Genomic DNA, 20,613 nt, shown 5'->3' on the forward strand with positions numbered 1-20,613 from the left:
GCAGCCCCTTTTCTGGGGTTGTTGTCTCAGGTACGGTCTCCTCAGACAGTGAGGAGGACGCTTCTGCCTCCGCCATAGCACAAGAAGCGTTGGTGGAAGCACTAGTTGTGTCTGTCCGGGAAAACCTTAAATCTTGAGGTTACACGGGCAGAGGTAGCGGAGACTCATATTCCTTCTTTGGTACTAGCAAGCCTACCAAAATGATGAAGGGTTTCCCTTGCTCAAATGGGGTCGTCCGTAAACGAGCCCCTGCTATTTCCAAACGCATTGCTAGGCGCTATCATTTTGAGGAATCCCTCATTACAAAGATGGACGGTACCACCAATAGTGGACTCACCGATTTCCAGACTAAATAAAGCCACTGTTATCCCGTTGGATTGACAGAATGGACCCCACCCATCTCTAGGGTGGGGGGACGTCTTCACCGGTTTCCGGATCCAGGGCTTTCCAGAATCCCGGATAAAGGGGTTCGCAAGGTCATATGGTCGGGATACAAGATCGAGTTTCGATCACTTCCACCGGTGCGATTCTTCCCTTCCAATATTCGAAATCCCCGGGTCGCTTAAAAAGCTTTGCGGGGGACAGCTTGATGCAACAAGCAGTGGTAGTTCCCATTCCTTGGAGGAGTTCTAGTCGAACCTGTTCACAATGCCCAGGAAAAAGGGCTAGGTGCGTTCAATTCTGGTCTTGGAAGAGATGGAGTCCATCCATACAGTGGTGGCCTCCCTGCATCAGGGGGATTTCCTGGCATCCATAGACATTTAGGGTGTCTATCTTCATATCCCCATCTTCACAGGACATCAGCGTTTTCTTTGCTTTTCCCAAAGATCATCCCTGGTTCCCACCAGGAGACTGAACTATCTGGGCCTAATTTTGGATACATCCTTGGCAAGAGTGTTTCTCCATGCGGAGAAACTCCAGAAGATTCATTCAATGATTCGGATGTTGCTGTCCGTCAACTGGCTGGGATTGATGGTCGCCTCTTTAGAGGCAGTACCGTTTGCCCAGTCTCATACCCGAATTCTCCAAAGAGGAGATTCTTCTCATATGGAATCGGAATTTCCGATTCCCTGGACAATCGGATCCGATTGAGCGAGCGGACCAGGGAGTCTCTGGTCTGGTGGCTTCGGTCTCCGATGCTCAGCCAGGGGAAGTCATTTCTTCTGATAAATTCCAGGTCACCGATAAATGTGTTGGAACTGAGAGCGATCAGACTTTTGTCTGATTTACTGGACCGAGCAGCTCCAGGGCAGCCCGGTTCGGATCCAATCGGACTATGCCTCGGTCATGACTTATGTCGATCACCAGGGGGCACCAAGAGTGCCCTGGCGGCCATAGTAGTGGCCAACATTCCTATTGGGGGAACAGTTGTTCCAGTTCTCTCCGCGATATTTATCACGGGGGTGGACAGGCAGATTATTTCAGCCGTCAGATTCTGGATCAAGAGGAATAGTCTCTTCATCCAGAGGTATTTCACCAGCTGTCCCTTCATTGGGGCACCCCGGAGATGGATCTGTTGGCAGGTTGGCTCAACAGGGCTTACGCCCGCGATCCTCCAGCGGACGCAGCAGACGCGCTGAGCGCCCCGTAGGGGAAGTATCAGCTACTGTATGTCTTCCCCCCTTCTCAAGTTACTGCTGAGATTTCTCCGCAGGATAGAGGTGGAGGGAACTCCAGTTATCCTGGAAATTCCGGGCTGGCCTCGTCAAGCCGGGTACGCCGACTTGGGCAAGACTAGTCGCGGACGCTCCTTGGAGACTTCTTCTCAGGGAGGATCTGCGGGTCTCAAGGACCGATCTTCCATCGTGCTTTACAGTCGCTGGCTTTAACGGCCTGGCCATTGAGACCCAGATACTGAAGGACAAAGAATTGTCAGCTTCAGTTATTCCTACTCTAATTAAAGCAAGAAAAGCGACTTCCAGCAAAGTCTATTATCGCACATGGAAGGCTTACATTGCGTGGTGTGAATCTTAGGAGTTTTCCCCCACGTACCTATTCGGTGACCCGAATCTTGTTTTTTTCCGCAAAAGGGGGTTGAGCAGAAACTATCCTTGAGCACTATCAAGGGTCAGGTTTCAGCGTTAGCAATCTTCTTCCAGAAGCCTCTGGCTACTCATTCCTTGGTGCGGAATTTCATCCAGGAGGTGCAGCACTTGGCTTCGCCAGTGCGCACGCCCTTACCACCCTGGGATCTTAATTTGGTGTTGTCGGTTCTTCAGACACCTCCCTTTGAAAACATCAGGGAGATTCCCTTGCTTACTTTATCCCAGAAGGTGGCCTTCTTGGTGGCTATTACTTCTGCTCGCAGGGTGTCAGAACTGGCTGCATTATCATGCCAGTCCCCATACCTAGTGATTCATAGGGATAAGGTAGTACTTCATCCTAAGCCATCTTTTCTTCCTAAGGTGGTTTCAGATTTTCATCTGAATGAAGATATTGTACTACCTTCCTTGTGTCCTCAGCCCAAGCATCATCGGGAACATGCGTTGCATTCCTTAGATGTGGTTCGGGCAATCAGGGTATACCTGAAAGCTACGGAATCATTCCGTAAGACGGATTCACGGATGGCCCCAGAAAGGGTTTGCCTGCATCTGCCGCGACCATTGCCAAATGGACTAGACAAACGGTGGTACAGGCTTATTCTATTAAGGGTCAGAGTCCTCCGTTCCCTGTTAGGGCGCACTCCACTCGAGCGCTCAGTACTTCCTGGGCCTTTCGCCATCAGGCGTCAGTGGTCCAGGTATGTAAGGCGGCCACCTGGTCGTCGGTACATACCTTTACAAAATTCTATAAAATTGATGTGACGGCATCGGCGGATGCCTCATTTGGCCGCAAGGTTTTGCAGGCCGCAATTTGAGGAGACCGGTGGTCTACCTCGAGGGTTTTTTTCTGTTTGAAAAAAAAAAAAAAAAAAAAAAATTTTTTTCTCTCTTTTTTGTTGAGTCTCATCATTAAGGATGAGCATTGTAAACTTCTAGTTGGCACCGGTTGGGCCTTCTAGATTGGGATTTGATTTCATTTTCCCACCCCTCAGTTGTGATACTGCTCTGGGACGTTTCGAAGGTGGTGTATCACCGAGGACTACGTCTGTCAATGAGCGCTAGAGAAAAATGGATTTTTGTAAGATCTTACCGTAAAATCCTTTTCTCTTAGCTCATTGACAGACGTAGTCCCCGCCCCTCTGTTTTTTTGAGTTGGGTTAAATCTCTAAAGACTGCTTTTTCACATAACTGATTTGCTGAGGCAGAGAGAGAGAGGATATACCCTCTGGGACTGCCCCTAGGGTGTGGCCAGAGCATTTTTATTTCCTGTCTAGTCCTGCTCCTGTGGAGGCAACATAACCCGAAGGTGGTGTATCACCGAGGACTACGTCTGTCAATGAGCTAAGAGAAAAGGATTTTACGGTAAGATCTTACAAAAATCCATTTTTATTGGGATTTTATGTGATAGACCGACACAAAGTGGCACATAATTGTGAAGTGGAAGGAAAATGATAAATGGTTTTCAACATTTTTTACAAATATATCTGTGAAAAGTGTGGCTGCATTTGTATTCACCCCCGGAGTCAATACTTTATAGAACCGCCTTTCGCTGTAAATACAGATGCAAGTCTTTTTGGGGATGTTTCTACCAGCTTTGCACATCTAGAGAGGACATTTTTGCTCATTCTTCTTTGCAAAATATCTCAAGCTCTGTCAGATTGGATGGAGAGCGTCTGTGAACAGCAATTTTCAAGTCTTGCCACAGATTCTCAATTGGATTTAGGTCTGGACTGTGACTGGGCCATTCGAACACATGAATATGCTTTGATCTAAATCAGTGTTTCTCAACTCCGGTCCTCAGGGCACACTAACAGGCCAGATTTTAAGTATTACCTTGGGGAGATGCAGACTAGAATACTGCAATCACTGAGCAGCAAATTATATCACCTGGGATGTATTTGTTTTCTTGCAAACCTGGCCTGTTTACGCTGATCTAAATCATTCCATTGTAGCTGTGGCTGTATGTTTAGTGTTGTCGTCCTGCTGGAAGGTGAACCTCCGCTCCAGTGACAAGTCTTTTTCACTCTAACCGGTTTTCTTCTAAGATTGCCCTGTATTAGCTCCATCCATCTTCCCATCAACTCTGACCAGCTTCCCTGTCCCTGCTGAAGAAATTCTCCACAACAGGATGCTGCCACCACCATATTTAACGGTGGGGTTCAGGGTAGAGCTGCACGATTAATCGTATGAAAATCGTGATCTCGATTCACCCCCCCCCCCTGACGATCTAAACCTGACATATGCTCGATTCTTTGCATAGCTGCAGAGAGAACAGCTGTGGAAAAAAAAAAAAAAGCCTCCTGCAAACAAACACCTATCAGCATTAAGTCTCCCAGTAACTATAAACAAAATGATTACATTGTATCTTTTCCTTCCCTCTGCCAGGGAGAAAGGAAGTTTAACCTCTTAAAGACTAGACCTTTTTCTGACACTTGTTGCTTGCAAGTTAAAATCTGTTTTTTTTGCTAGAAAAGTACTTAGAACCCCCAAACATTTTATATATTTTTTTAGCAGAGACCCTACAGAATAAAATGGCGATTGTTGTAATATTTTATGTCACACTGTATTTGCACAGCAGTCTTTCAAACGCAATTAATAGACTTTAATGAATAAAAAAACGTAACAGTAAAGTTATCCCAATTTTTTTTTGTTACACAGAATCGTGAGAGAATCGTGATCTTTATTCCAAGCTAAAAAATCGTGATTCTCATTTTGGCCAGAATCGTGCAGCTCTAGTTCAGGGTGATGTGCAGTATTAGTTTTCCATCACACAGCATTTTTCCTTTAGGCCAAAAAGTTCCATTTTGATTTTATCTGACCAGAGCCCCTTCTTCCACATGTTTGCTGTGTCACCCACATGGCTTCTCGCAAACTGCAAACAGGACTTCTTATGGCTTTCTTCCACCAATGATAAAAGAATAAAATGTAAAATGCAGCGCTAGGTAAATAAACAGTATATATAGACAAATGTTAAATGCTATAGTCCATCAGTTGAAGACCATATTTTGGAAAAATGTTCATGTATGAATAAAATCCAGGCTTCCACCCTTTATTGTGTAGTCAGACTTGCCACTCGGTGAACAATTACAGCCTACACCTCCACCACATAGATGATGAGCCTCTTACCAGAAGCCGTGGATCACCATCAAGAGGGTGATCAATAAGGCCTTATAGTACAGTGCATTGCAAAAGTATTCGGCCCCCTTGAACTTTTCGACCTTTTGCCACATGTCAGGCTTCAAACCTAAGGATATAAAACTGTAATTTTTTGTGAAGAATCAACAAGTGGGACACAATCATGAAGTGGAACGAAATTTATTGGATATTTCAAACTTTTTTAACAAATAAACGGAAAAATTTGGCGTGCAAAATTATTCAGCCCCCTTAAGTTAATACATTGTAGCGCCACCTTTTGCTGCGATTACAGCTGTAAGTCGCTTGGGGTATGTCTCTATCAGTTTTGCACATTGAGAGACTGAAATTGAGCCTCCTTGCAAAGCAGCTCGAGCTCAGTGAGGTTGGATGGAGAGCGTTTGTGAACAGCAGTTTTCAGTTCTTTCCACAGATTCTCGATTGGCTTCAGGTCTGGACTTCTAACACCTGGATATGTTTATTTGTGAACCATTCCATTGTAGATTTTGCTTTATGTTTTGGATCATTGTCTTGTTGGAAGACAAATCTCTGTCCCAGTCTCAGGTCTTTTGCAGACTCCATCAGGTTTTCTTCCAGAATGGACCTGTATTTGGCTACATCCATCTTCCCATCAATTTTTACCATCCTCCCTGTCCCTGCTGAAGAAAAGCAGGCCCAAACCATGATGCTGCCACCACCATGTTTGACAGTGGGGATGGTGTGTTCAGGGTGATGAGCTGTGTTGCTTTTACACCAAATATAACGTTTTGCATTGTTGCCAATTTGATTTTGGTTTCATCTGACCAGAGCACCTTCTTCCACATGTTTGGTGTCTCCCAGGTGGCTTGTGGCAAACTTTAAACAACACTTTTTATGGATATCTTTAAGAAATGGCTTTCTTCTTGCCACTCTTCCATAAAGGCCAGATTTGTGCAGTATACGACTGATTGTTGTCCTATGGACAGAGTCTCCCACCTCAGCTGTAGATCTCTGCAGTTCATCCAGAGTGATCATGGGCCTCTTGGCTGCATCTCTGATCAGTCTTCTCCTTGTATGAGCTGAAAGTTTAGAGGGACGGCCAGGTCTTCGTAGATTTGCAGTGGTCTGATACTCCTTCCATTTCAATATTATCGCTTGCACAGTGCTCCTTGGGATGTTTAAAGCTTGGGAAATCTTTTTGTATCCAAATCCGGCTTTAAACTTCTCCACAACAGTATCTCGGACCTGCGTGGTGTGTTCCTTGTTCTTCGTGATGCCCTCTGCGCTTTAAACGGACCTCTGAGACTATCACAGTGCAGGTGCATTTATACGGAGACTTGATTACACACAGGTGGATTCTATTTATCATCATTAGTGATTTAGGTCAACATTGGATCATTCAGAGATCCTCACTGAACTTCTGGAGAGAGTTTGCTGCACTGAAAGTAAAGGGGCTGAATAATTTTGCACGCCCAATTTTTCAGTTTATTTGTTAACAAAGTTTGAAATATCCAATAAATTTTGTTCCACTTCATGATTGTGTCCCACTTGTTGTTGATTCTTCACAAAAAATTACAGTTTTATATCTTAATGTTTGAAGCCTGAAATGTGGCAAAAGGTCAAAGTTCAAGGGGGCCGAATACTTTCGCAATGCACTGTATATGGGACCCGGATAAACAGCACCTGGAACTCCAGTATATTACTCCCAATAGGCAGCAAAGAGACGGGATGTTCTTTCCCAGCGTAAATGTCTGGAAACTCCAAAGATGGTAGAGGTATATACGGGACAAGAGAGAGGCTGATAGTGAAGTATGTTTGGCACACGATATTTAAAAGGGGTTACACTCACCAAAATCTGAATGAATGAAAGCAAAAGGAACCAGCATGACACCAGAGCCGCTATGCAAGCGGTGGACCTCTTCCGGTGTTTCTTTCACCAATGGTTTTCTTCTTCTCACTCTTCCATAAAAGGCAGATTTGTGGAGCGCACGACTAATAGTTGTCCTGTGGACAGATTCTCCCACCTGAGCTGTGGATCTCTGCAGCTCCTCCAGAGTTCCCATGGGCCTCTTGGCTGCTTCTCTGATGAATGCTCTCCTTGCCCGGCCGGTCAGTTTAGGTTGGACAGCCATGTCTTGGTAGGGTTGCAGTTGTGCCATACTCTCCATTTTCGGATGATGGGTTGAACAGCGCTCTTTGAGATGTTCAAAGCTTGGGATATTTTTTTATAACCTAACCCTGCTTTTCACTTCTCCACAATGTTATCCCTGAACTGTCTGGTGTGTTGCTTGGCCTTAATGATGCTGTTTGTTCACTAAGGTTTTCTAACAAACGAAGACCCCTTTCACACATATGGTCCGTTCAGTTCATCAGTTCAGTCACATCAAAATGTGTCTTGTTTTTCGTCTGTTTTTCGTCTACATCCACTACCAATGCAAAAACGGATGAAAAACTGACCGTTTGTTCGTTTACATCAGTTTTTCGTCCGATCCGTTTTTTGACGGATGAAAAATATCCGTTACAAAAAATGGACATTGACGGAAGCCGATGAAAATGGATTTTAACGGATCATCCGTTGTCATCCGTTTTTGCATAGAGATGCATTGATGTCCGTTTTTCATCCATCAATGGATGGATGAAAAACGGACAAACGGGACCGTATGTGTGAAAGGGGCCTTAGGGCTTCACACAACAGCCGGGTTTATACTGAGATTAAATTACACACAGGTGGACTCTATTTACTAATTAAGTGACTTCTAAAGGTAATTGGTTGCACTAGATGTTAGTTAAGGGGGTATCAGAGTAAAGGGGGGGGGGGGGGGTGAATACAAATGCAGCCACACTTTTCTCATATTTATTTGAAAAAAATGTTGAAAGCCATTTATCATTTTCCTTCCACTTCACAATTATGTGCCACGTTGTGTTAGTCATTCACATAAAATCCCAATAAAATACATTTACGTTTTTGGTTGTAACCTGACAAAATGTGGGAAATTGCAAGGGGTATGAATACCACTCAAGGCACTGTAGCAACCACATCTAGATGGGGTTAGACCATTGGCTGCCACAATGGGTCCTGTGACCACCATACAACAGCTAAGTAGTTTAGTTTCCTACCACTTGACCTTGTCTCCTCCAGTTGTTAGATCAGTGTCCAATCATGAGTAAAGGATCCAAGGAATGGAGTCACCATATGCTTTTCATAGTGTCAGCGATCCCTCCACAATCTCTGCTTTTTTTTTTTCCTGTCTGACCTATTGGGTACCTACTGTATCTCTCTGTCTCCTGTGATATAAGTTGGGGTGTCTGGTTCTCATTCTATTTATCATTTAATTTGAAGGCTGAACGTGATCCCTGCAGAGAGAAGCAGCTTGAGAAATTGATGGTGACATGGTAAGAACATTGGCTTGTCATTGGTAATGTCCAGGACGGTTTGTTTTTGGTCAGACAATAATATTCAGTAGTTGTTAGTGTCATTGGACCCCATGTAAGGCCGTTTTCACCCTGCAGTGCAGCTTCTTTCATACTGCAGCACTTCTGAAACGCACAATGCACTTTTAATGCATTCCATTACAGCCCATATATGTGAATAGCTGGTTAAGAACGCTGTTGGGTTACGGCTCTTTAACAATCTGCTATTCATTGGGTAAGGGTACCAGCGGGTGGTTGTTAAAGCGGATTTCCGGCCGAAACTTTTTTTTTTTTTTTTTGTTAAAATATCCCTAGTATAGTCAGGGCTCATGCATTTACATTAAGATATCCTGTAAACTGTCCCCTGTTTTTTGTTTGTGCAGCACGTATAACTTTATTCTGGTCCGGTACAGCGCGGCCATCTGCAGTGTGGGCATCTGAAGCTGCAGTGTTCCTCTTCCGGGATTCCGTGCTCAGACTCAGCTTCTTTGGCCCCTGATTGGAGGAGATGCGGCCTCTCATACAGACATGCAGTGCTATGCACTGCCTCCCTCTTCATGCACAGACCTAGGCTCCTCCCCTAGCAGTGCCAGCACCGCTCTATCTCCCCCTCCCATTCTCCTTTCCAACAACTGAGCAGATTAGCCAAGGGGCGTGTCAGTATCGGGGGCGGGAGGGGCTGGACGCATTGCTCCCGGGGACGTCACGAAGCAGCTGACAGTCTACTTAGTAGTCGGTGACGCCCATTGACTCCAGGGATTTATGACACTCCTCTCCCAGGAGCCAATGTAAAGCTGGAAATTACGCATGTCGGCACAGCGACATGCGGAAGAGAACAGATATTTCAACAAAAATTAGGTAAAGGAACCGTAAAAAAAAAAAAAAAATGCCAATTTGTTTTTCGCATGCACACAGGTGCTGCATGGGGGCAGGTCTAAAATGTGAGTTGAACTCCGCTTTTATGGAACTAAAACCTACCAGCGTCCTTAACCAGTAGTAATGTCTCCTCCAGTGGTCAACATGCTCCAGCTCCTATTGTGCAGGAGCTATGCTACCACTCCAAAAACTAAAAGATGCTGAGCACCCTGCTCCTGCGTTTAGAACTGGGTCTTCAGGCTGCCTCTAACACGGAACTCCACTTGGCATCTACTATGGCTAAGCTTTGCTGCCCTCAACGACCAGGGACGGTCAACCAAACACTGCAAATAAAGACAAAAAAAGGGGCGCACCAGCCTAGCGCATTATCCTCAGCGGGCTTTTTAATAACATCATTTTTAAAATCAGCTACTCACAAACATGCGTGATATTCCAGCATTTCAATTCCATAGAGCAGTCTGTTTCGTGGAGACGGAGGGCTGACGCATTTCGAGGCCGTGCCTTTTCCGCAGAGCCTGGCACGGCCTCGAAATGCGTCAGCCCTCCGTCTCCACGAGACATTGGACTTTTGTAAAGAGACTGCTCTATGGAATTGAAATGCTGGAATATCACGCATGTTTGTGAGTAGCTGATTTTAAAATTGATGTTATTAAAAAGCCGCTGAGGATAATGCGCTAGGCTGGTGCGCCCCTTTTTTTGTCTTTATTTGCTATGCTACCACTGGAGGGGGGAGGAGGAAGAGAGACGGGGCAGGACAGCAGAGAATCCGCTCCCTGAATCTGAGGGGAGGAGCGGAGCTGGGGGAAGGCTGGACTGACAACCAGCAGGTTCAAGACTCAACTCTGGCGCTACTGGTGACCACTAAGGGGGGCGTTGTTTACATATCCACTGACTGTTAAGGAACCTATTTACTGGTTTAAAGGGGAGTTCCAGCCTTTTCTGTGTTTATTAAAGTCCACAGCTGCAAAAAGGGTATCCTCTGACTTTTAATAAACACACACACACCCCACGGTCCAGCGATGCAGCCGCCCGAAGCCTCGCTCTTCTCCCTCCCTCTCTGCTCTGCGGCGCTGGCATCACTGGTGTGGACACCCGGCTGTGACAGTTTGTGGCTTCACAGCCGGGTACGCACTGCGCATGCGCGAGTTGCGCTACGCGTCTTGATTGGTCGGCAATCTTCTGGGACCTCTGACGTGTCCCAGAAGATTGCAGGGAGGGAGCGGGAGAGGAGAACTTCCACTCAGGGCGCTGCAGCGCTCCGAGCGGAAGTGGGAGCAGGTACCTGTCAAAACTAGGTACCCGCTCCCCCCCCCAAAAAAAAATGACATGCCAAATGTGGCATGTCAGGGGGGTTAGAACTACCTAAAGCGGAAGTTCCACTTTTGGGTGGAACTCCGCTTTAAGGACGCTGGCGGGTGCCTGCTCCTTAACCAGCATATTGAACCCAAGAATGAATCCTGGCTGCGTTTTTGGTGCGTTTCCCATTTTCTTCAGTGGAACCTGCATCTTTGGTGCATTTTATAAAAGTGCACCTAAGATGCTGCATGTGAGACTTTACAAGACGCAGTGCAAACACGGTGAACTGAAAAGTCTCATAGGATTTAAAGGGAAAATTTTTGATGCGCTTTTTTTCCTGCTTTTTTCCTGCTGAAAAGGTGTGTTCTAGCGCAGCAAAAGCTTATCAGTGGGAAAGGGGTCTAAATTTTTTTAACTATTTTCCATAGCACCGCCTTCATTTACTTTAAAAACGTTTGAATTATCAGCACAGACTATTTTGGAAACTTATTCTGAAGGCTGGGTTCACACTAGTGCAAATTGGATGTGGGGTTTCCCTCAATGGATCCGGTTCACATCTCCGGGATGGCTGCGGAGTGGTTTGCAGAAGAGTCCTGTGCTTCTGGTCCGTTTCAGGTCCGTATCTAGCCAAAAATTCAGGCCTGATTCGTCCCTAAAACAGAGAACAGGGACACACCGGACCCCTGCTTTGAGCTGCACCTCTCAGCAGTGTGAACTAGGGATCGACCGATTATCGGCAAAGCCAGTATATCGAGGGCCGATATGCACTTTCCCCGATATATATCGGAATCGGCCCCGGAGGTTACCGATTATTGCCGATATTTCGGGAAAGTGCTGTACCGGAGTAATGACTGCAGCTAGAGGCATCACCCCAGTACCGGTGGCCATAGCTGACGGTCGGCTGACTTGTAATGACAACCGTTGCCACTGAGGAGCCGCTCGGCTGTCATTACAAGGAGCAGGAGGGGACGCCCCTCCCATCGCCTTCCGTGGCTCACCGGGGTCTCCTGTCCCGACCTGGGCAACCAGCCTCCACGATCGCCGAAGACCCGATCAAAGCCACATTCGGCTCTGACCGGGTCTCCATTCAAAATCCCAGAAGTGATGTTATTAGTAACATCACTTCTGGGTACTCGGCGCCAGATTAAAAAAAATGACAGCATTCAAAACAGCCAAACTTGGCGTTTTGAATGCTTTTAAGTGCAGAGGAGAGGTTTGGGGTCTTTTAGACCCCCAGATCCCTCCACAAGAGTACCTGTCAAGTAAAAAAAAAAAAAATTTTTTTTTTTAAATGTACAAAAATATCAACCTATATCGTCAGATACCGATACGCGATGACCAAAATATCGGTATCGGCTATGAAAATGCGATATCGGTCGATCCCTAGTGTGAACCCAGCCTAAAGTAGATGGGAAGGCTTACAGAATCCACCTGTTAACTCCTGCCTTGCCATTGCTCTGACACCGTGCAACCATTTTTAAAGAAAGTATCATAGAAATACAGTTTCCCAATCATTCAGGACATATACACGATTGGTTCTTCCCTCTACAGGAAACCCAAGCCAACAGATTTCCCAATTCAGTACCGGACCCTGTCACCCCCTTCCAGACCAATTTTCAGCTTTCTGCGCTGTCACACTTCCAATGACGGTCGGTCATACTACACTGTACCCAAATTACGTTTTTATCATTTTTTTTCCCCCCACACAAATAGAGCTTTCTTTTTAGTGGTATTTAATCACCACTGTCTTTTTTTTTTTTTTTTTTTTTTTTTTGCTAAATAAAGGAAAACCCTGTTTTTTCTTCATTTCTGTTATAAAATTTTGCTTCATAAATTTAGGTCAAACTGTAATCTGCTACTTTGTTTTAGTGCAAATTACCCAAATCAGTGTATTATCCCAAATGGCCCATTTTTGGAAAGCAGACAGTCCAAGGTATTTGGTAAAAGGCATGGCGAGTTTTAAAAAGTTGTAATTTTTTTGTCGTTTTTTTTGAAAATGAAGAAATAAAAAAAATATATTTTCAACATACTGTCAACCAGTGCAGTACAGCAGAGCACCGTCAAATAACTGGTGTAGCGGTGATCAGGGACAGTATGTTATTTATTTATTTTTATTTCACTTTTTTTTTTCATACAGTGAACAGAGCAACTGGGGAGGAGGCGATCAGGATTTCATATTTTTGTGACTTTGTTACTCGCAAGCATTTTTTCTGATTTGAAAACTATTCATTCAGTGTTTACTATTGTGATTAGCTGTAATTGACCCTGTCTGTTCCATGTGTGTCACTGTGACCAATTACCCAGCTCATCACAATGGTACACATGAATTGCTTTAAACAAAGCCCTTTCATTGTGTACAATTGTTATCTGCTGTGATTGGCCACAGTAATCACATGGTACTGGCAGCGGGCCAGTACAATGATCTGTCATTGGCCCTGTCTGGTGGATGCAGCGGCTGACAGATCGTGGCAGTGCGCAGCACAATCCTGGGAGGACGTCTTGACATCCTTCCAGGATTAATGGTGTTCCCGCCCAGCTGTCATATTACAATAGGGTGTGCACAGTTATGCAACCACATTATTTAAAAAAAAATATAATAAGAAAATTTGTTTTTCAATTGAGTTGTACAGTTTTATAGGTCACATTAAAGGTGGAAAAATTTCTGAAATTATTATTTATTTTTTTTTTTTTTTTTTACATCACAGAAACCTGACATTTTAACAGGTGTGTAGACTTTTTATATCCACAGTAAGTGTCCTTTTATATTAAGTCAGCAGCTACAGCATTTGTAGCTGCTGACTTTTATTTATTTATTTATTTTTACAGGCTGGAACTCTGCTTTTATATGCAGGGATTTCATCTCTCACTTCTTGTTTGGCTGTGAGACAGCTTATGAATGGAAATCCGCACAATGGGACACAGATGGCACATCATAATCTGACAGGTGTTCTAAATCGCCCTTGCTCTATCCGAAATGGAAAAAAAAAAGTTTTGCCTTTGGTTCTACTTTAATGTTACACCAACGTGTGTAGTATAGTGTATGTATAGTGTAACATCAAACATGGCCAAATTCCCCAATCCCTCACCCCCAACTGCCCCTACTTATCAGAATTGCAGTGCTTCTTCTCTCTGCTGGATTCTGTTTTGTTCTGAACTTGGCAGGAACTGTGAATAGAAAAGACTACGGCAGAAGAACTTTTAGGTCTCAATGGTGCTCAATTGCAGTGATGCCTCTGCTCTCCTAGACCAGGAGTGTCAAACTCACTTACATCGCGGGCCGCATCAGCATTATGATAGTGCAAATGAGAACCAGCGCAAAAATGGTGTAATCAACCTCATGTGATGGTCAATGGATCAAATACTTTAAGTGATAATTCAAAAATTAAATATTAAATAGACATAAGTTATCAAAATATCCTCTAGTGGTGTGATTCAAACTCCTAATATTAAAAATAATCAATTCCAATATAATAACTCCCAATAGTAAGAACATTCAATTCCAATATAAAACAATAAAATGACCAATAGTCCAAAATATGAATAATAATAGTCCCAAAGAATCGTGCAGCAAGTAGCCAGTGAAAGTTCTATGAAGAAACAGCCAAAATAAAGTGCTCAAGTGCTGGAAAATAAACACATGCCGCAGTGGTGTGATGCTATAGTGGATGATTCCTCTCCCCAAAAGTGATTCCACTTACCGGACAGCGTGGACCCCCAGACCTTATGGTGTAAGGGTCTCACAGGCCGGGTCCGGTATGTATTCCGGGCAATGATCCTTTAGATCCGGATGCTGGCCAGTGTGGATCCCCTAAGCTCTCTCAGCGGGTATTACCCATGTAGGAAGGGAAGAAAGGAATTCCAATAGCGTGATACTGCTATGATAGGTTTATTGGTATAGTAACAAAGAAAAAAACTCACATTTGTTAAAACAAACCAGGCGATACAGGATGGTATATAAACAAGCAAAAAATTGGGGGAACAAACCCTGAACAAGTATATCTAAAGCCGGTGCATCTATGGACCAAGCAACATGTATATTAAAAAAAGAATAGCGCAACCTTGCAAAAGAAATGACTATCAAATATGGAGACAATCCATAAATAAAAATGGGGATTTAGTTCCACCATATGGCCATATCGTGCTCAAGCCCACCACTGCGTCAAAGTACCCCATTATCGGTGGGTCCTACACTATCCATAAAAAAGGGGTGAATCCAGCCTCTCTTACCCTTGAAGACAACACTCCTTGCTGGGAAGGTGTGCTAATGCACTGCAGGGGACTCCTCCTATATCTACTTGATAGAGGACACCAATAGAGTACAGGTGTGTTTGGGGGATGGGATGCTCAACCTCATAAGTCTGGTCAGACCGAATACATAATGAACAAGCAAAAAATTGGGGGAGCAAACCCTGAACAAGTATATCTAAAGCCGGTGCATCTATGGACCAAGCAACATGTATATTAAAAAAAGAATAGCGCAACCTTGCAAAAGAAATAACTATCAAATATGGAGACAATCCATAAATAAAAATGGGGATTTAGTTCCACCATATGGCCATATCGTGCTCAAGCCCACCACTGCGTCAAAGTTATTCGGTCTGACCAGACTTATGAGGTTGAGCATCCCATCCCCCACACACACCTGTACTCTATTGGTGTCCTCTAGGGATGCACCGAAATTTCGGCCACCGAAATTATCGGCCGAAAATGAGCCTCTCTCATTTCGGCCGATAATGGGTTAACAGTGCCGAAAATAAAAATGGCCGCCGTGGGGAAGGAGGAGGGCGCAGCGCAGGGCAGGTTTCAAAAGTCCCGCCTCTGGCCGGCCGTCCGCCTCTTAATAATGTCCCTACTACTCTGTGCATTATGAATGGACATACTAGGCAGGGGGCGGGGCGAGCGGCCGCTATAGAGAGAACTATTGTGATCCTTCACTGTCAGCTCCTCACGTCTATGTATGAATGAGAACTGAACTGAGCTGACACCGGGCGGGGGGGCGGGCGGAGCGGCCGCTATTAGCTGTGACTATGTGAGAGCTTCACTTCCCTGACAGGCACGTATCTCCGCTGACAAGGAAGAGAAGCTCTCACATAGTCACAGCTAATAGCGGCCGCTCCGCCCGCCCCCCCGCCCGGTGTCAGCTCAGTTCAGTTCTCATTCATACATAGACGTGAGGAGCTGACAGTGAAGGATCACAATAGTTCTCTCTATAGCGGCCGCTCGCCCCGCCCCCCGCCTAGTATGTCCATTCATAATGCACAGAGTAGTAGGGACATCATTGAGAGGCGGTGCCGCCGGCCAGAGGCGGGACTTTTGAATGCAGGAGAGGACACCCGAGGAGGAGGACGCTGAGGCAGTGGGGGAAGGGGGAGGGGAGCTGAGGCAGCTTACCAATGCTATTAGTATTATGAGGCATGAGGGGTTAATGTATTGTCACTGCTGGTCACTCATCTATTAGTGACTGACCAGTGGCAGTTAATTAACCCCTTTTGTGCTGCATTAGTGCAACCAGTGTCAGTGTTAATTAACACTGGTTGCACTAATGCAGCACAAAGGGGTTAATTACCTGCCACTGGTCAGTCACTAATAGATGAGTGACCAGCAGTGACAATACATTAACCCCTCATGCCTCATAATACAAATACCATTGGTAATTAAATTAACCTCTTGCCAACCCATCACAGTACATATACTGTGACAGGGTGGCAGCGACAGGTGTAGGTGTACGTCGCTGCCTGTTTTTGGTTTATGTCCCTGTTCTATCCATTTCAAATTTTTTTTGGGGAAAAAGTCATTTTCGGTTTCGGTTTCGGTTTTCGGCCAAGGGCATCCTGCATTTTCGGTTTCGGTTTTGGGCCCAAAATTTTCATTTCGGTGCATCCCTAGTGTCCTCTATCAAGTAGATATAGGAGGAGTCCCCTGCAGTGCATTAGCACACCTTCCCAGCAAGGAGTGTTGTCTCCAAGGGTAAGAGAGGCTGGATTCACCCCTTTTTTATGGATAGTGTAGGACCCACTGATAATGGGGTACTTTGACGCAGTGGTGGGCTTGAGCACGATATGGCCATATGGTGGGACTAAACCCCCATTTTTATTTATGGATTGTCTCCATATTTGATAGCCATTTCTTTTGCATGGTTGCGCTATTCTTAAGATACAGGATGGTATTTGGTAGATCCTAATAGGATGACGGTGCGCAGCGGGGCTTGGCTCCGGCGTGCGTTCCACCGCTACCGGAAGTGGCGTTGCAGAGCGTGCAGTCGGAAATTGGCGTCGACGCGTTTCGCCAACCAATAGGCGTTCTCACAGACGTATCACGTCATCCTATTAGGATCTACCAAATACCATCCTGTATCGCCTGGTTTGTTTTAACAAATGTGAGTTTTTTTCTTTGTTACTATACCAATAAACCTATCATAGCAGTATCACGCTATTGGAATTCCTTTCTTCCCTTCCTACATGGGTAATACCCGCTGAGAGAGCTTAGGGGATCCACACTGGCCAGCATCCGGATCTAAAGGATCATTGCCCGGAATACATACCGGACCCGGCCTGTGAGACCCTTACACCATAAGGTCTGGGGGTCCACGCTGTCCGGTAAGTGGAATCACTTTTGGGGAGAGGAATCATCCACTATAGCATCACACCACTGCGGCATGTGTTTATTTTCCAGCACTTGAGCACTTTATTTTGGCTGTTTCTTCATAGAACTTTCACTGGCTACTTGCTGCACGATTCTTTGGGACTATTATTATTTATATTTTGGACTATTGGTCATTTTATTGTTTTATATTGGAATTGAATGTTCTTACTATTGGGAGTTATTGTATTGGAATTGATTATTTTTAATATTAGGAGTTTGAATCACACCACTAGAGGATATTTTGATAACTTATGTCTATTTAATATTTAATTTTTGAATTATCACTTAAAGTATTTGATCCATTGACCATCACATGAGGTTGATTACACCATTTTTTCGCTGGTTCTCATTTGCACTATCATTCACTAAATCACTTTGATTTATGCACAGCAGCATTTTTGGTTCTAATTTTATATAATACCATAGCGCGGCATTAATCTTTTTTGCACTGCATCAGCATTATAGTTGCCCTCAAAGGGCCGGCTATATCTGTAGAATTAGGTGTCCAGAGAACCCCATGCCCCTTTACACCCTTACATGGGATTTAAAGAACCCCCACCATCAGAAGTCAAGTCACCCATCCTTCCTTACATTACAATGCGCCCCTTTACCTTGTGTTGCTGCCAGGAAGATGTGGGTGGATCTAGGAAGAAGTGCAGGGTCTGGGGGTGAACCAGAGAAGGGCTGGAGTTCACTTCCAGAGTCTGCTAAGTGCTGGGACCAGGGGAGTCAAAGGCAAGGTGGGGTTGCGGCTGCACAGAGAGGTGCAGGATCTGCAGAAGTTCTGCCCTCCTTTCGGCTGCAGACTACAGAGACAAGATGGGGGCAGAGACCTGGGGGGTGTGGCAGCTGCAGGAGAGGTGCGAGGGCCATATGAAATGGCCTGGGGGGGGGCAGTATTCGGCCCGCAGGCCTTGTGTTTGACACCTGTGTCCTAGACCATTGTTTACTTGTGCCCTGATAACGTTGTGTCCGTATGGACCTCGGACTGGAGAAACATTATGCAGGAACCTGTGAATTGCACCGGCGATTAACTCATTGCAACTTCAATGCTCCGCAGGCTTCAATGCAAAAATATAATAGATGCACTTTTTTCTTTTTAATTCTTGTGGATGCATTTATTAACATTGTTCAAAAGGTGGACTGTGTCTTTAACCAGTTCCCGCCTTCCCTATTGCACAATGACACTGGTGGCAACCTCTCATCCCTCCAGGTGGAGGTCGTGCGTGCCCTCGGGTGATCGGGGAGGAGGCGTGTCACTCAGACACAATCCAGCCCAATAAAATTGGCTTTTTACTGTGTGACCAACTTTGTCCAATCACAGCCAGTGACAAATGTAAACAAACGGCAGTAAATCGCTGTTACCGGGTTCTCCTCCTTGGAACGCCGATCCAGTGTGAGGAGGAGATTGCGGTAACAGCGAGTTACCTATTTTACAGTGTAGAGTAGTGAGCCCTGATTGCCCTAATAATGAGGACCCGTCTGTAGGCCAATCAGAGAACCCGGGTAAAAATCCACGTTTCTTTCGTTCATTGACAGATAACAGCTCCAGAATCTTCTTGACCAATGGGTTATGCTGCCCCCTACAGGAATATGACACTAGGCAGGAAAAAGCTTTACCACGCCTATGGGGCAGTCCCAGGGGGTATACTCCCACTTCCTGCTATAGGCATTCAGTTTTTTTTCTGCCTAGTCAGGACCTAGGTCCTTACTGGGATCTCTGGTCCTAACATTTTTTTCCTTTTTGAACTGATTTTTTCCTCTCAATATTTTCTTTTCCTGTGAAATCCTTTAACTACAAATATTTAACTGCTGGACTGGGCGATGAACTGGATATTCTAAATCCTTAGTTTCCCCAGTCCAGCCAGTGAGCGTGACCCAACCTCAGCTCCGCGCTAGGTTGGACACAACAAAGCCCCACTGGATGGGGACTGGTTTTGCGAGTTAAACGTCTCGCAAGGGCACGCATACAACCTGGTCACGGCATGAGTCGTAGCGTGCCTCTGGCCTGCAGCACCCCCATACTGATGGTGTGGTGGTCTGCCTGGAGTGGTGTCCACCCGGTTCCACAGTATGGTAAGTAGTGTCCCTTCTCTCCCCCTTTCCAGGTTTTGGGGTAGGCGTCGCCCCCCCCCCCCCAGACAGTGGGACCCCCAGGTTCCCCTCCTCCCTAGCCCCTCCAGGGTCACCGTGGGTCTTCGGTACCCCCTCTCCAAACCCCCCCCCCCTCCCCTTGATGATAGCCTTAAGGGGTCTTACAAGGGTGGAAGAGTACTCTTCTTCCACAGGCTGCCAGGGGCGAGGAGTCTTGTCACAGAGAACGGGTTCTTCCAGACTTGCAGACAATTCCTCTTCTGCCTGAAGGGGCGCCCTCACCCGTGTCTGAAGGGGGTGGGGACGTATTCACATGTTTCCGCCCCATGGATGTTCTTGATTCAAGACAGGTGGGTCCACGAGCTGATCCGGTCCGCCTAGAAGATCGAGTTTCGGTCTTATCCTCCAGAGAGGTTTTTTCCTTCCAATCTGCGTTTGTCTCTAGACTGCCTGTGAGGTTTCTTCAGGGTGGTGCAAGTCTTTCTACTACAAGGGGTGATTGCTCCGGTTCCAAATCGGAAAGTTTTTCAAGGTTTCTAGTCAAGCCTGTTTACAGTACTCAGGAAGGTAGGCAAGGTATGTCAAATCCTGGACCTCAAGGATCTATCGGACAATGCCATGGCCGCGGCGTATGTTAATCACCAACGGGGCACAAGAAGTATTCTGGCAGCTCGGGAGATTGCTGGCATTCTAAGGTTAAGCTGTGTCTTTGGGAGCGAACTCCCGAGGTGGACATGTTGGCTTTTCTTCTAAACAGGAAGGTACAGAGCATTTTGGCAAGGTCTCGGGATCCTCTGACGTCAGACGCACTGTTTCTCCTTGGGGCCAGTATCTTCTGATGTACGTCTTTCCCCCGTGGAAACTTCTGCCGAGTCTCCTGCGAAGGATTGAGGCAGAAGGGATCCGGTCATCCTAGTGGCTCCAGAGTGGCCTCTCCGGTCTTAGTAGGCCGATCTGGTATGGCTGGTCACTTATGCCCCTTGGGGACTTCCTCTCAGAGAAGATTTATTGGCCAAGGGGCCAATTTTCTATCCTGCTTTACGGCTTGGCTGTTGAAAGCCAGGTGTTGAAGGATAGGGGGTTGTCGGAATCAGTGATTCCCACGCTGTAAAATACTAAATCTACCTCCTAGGAAGTTTTT

General features: G+C 45.7%; 1 protein-coding gene across 1 annotated transcript in view; it reads left to right on the top strand.

Annotated features, from left to right (window-relative positions):
* LOC309556406 (uncharacterized protein) overlaps positions 1 to 20,613 on the top strand; it is a gene marked incomplete at both ends in the record, with an annotated part of 142,833 nt that overhangs the window by 39,870 nt on the left and 82,350 nt on the right. Inside the window, one exon of the mRNA XM_082258869.1 lies at positions 8,494 to 8,546. Within this exon, the coding sequence (XP_082114995.1) occupies positions 8,494 to 8,546 (53 nt within the window). The remainder of the gene's footprint in view (positions 1 to 8,493; positions 8,547 to 20,613) is intronic.

Source organism: Pelophylax lessonae (genome assembly GCF_965119305.1).
Source record: "Pelophylax lessonae genome assembly, chromosome: 5".
Taxonomy (NCBI): Eukaryota; Metazoa; Chordata; class Amphibia; order Anura; family Ranidae; genus Pelophylax; species Pelophylax lessonae.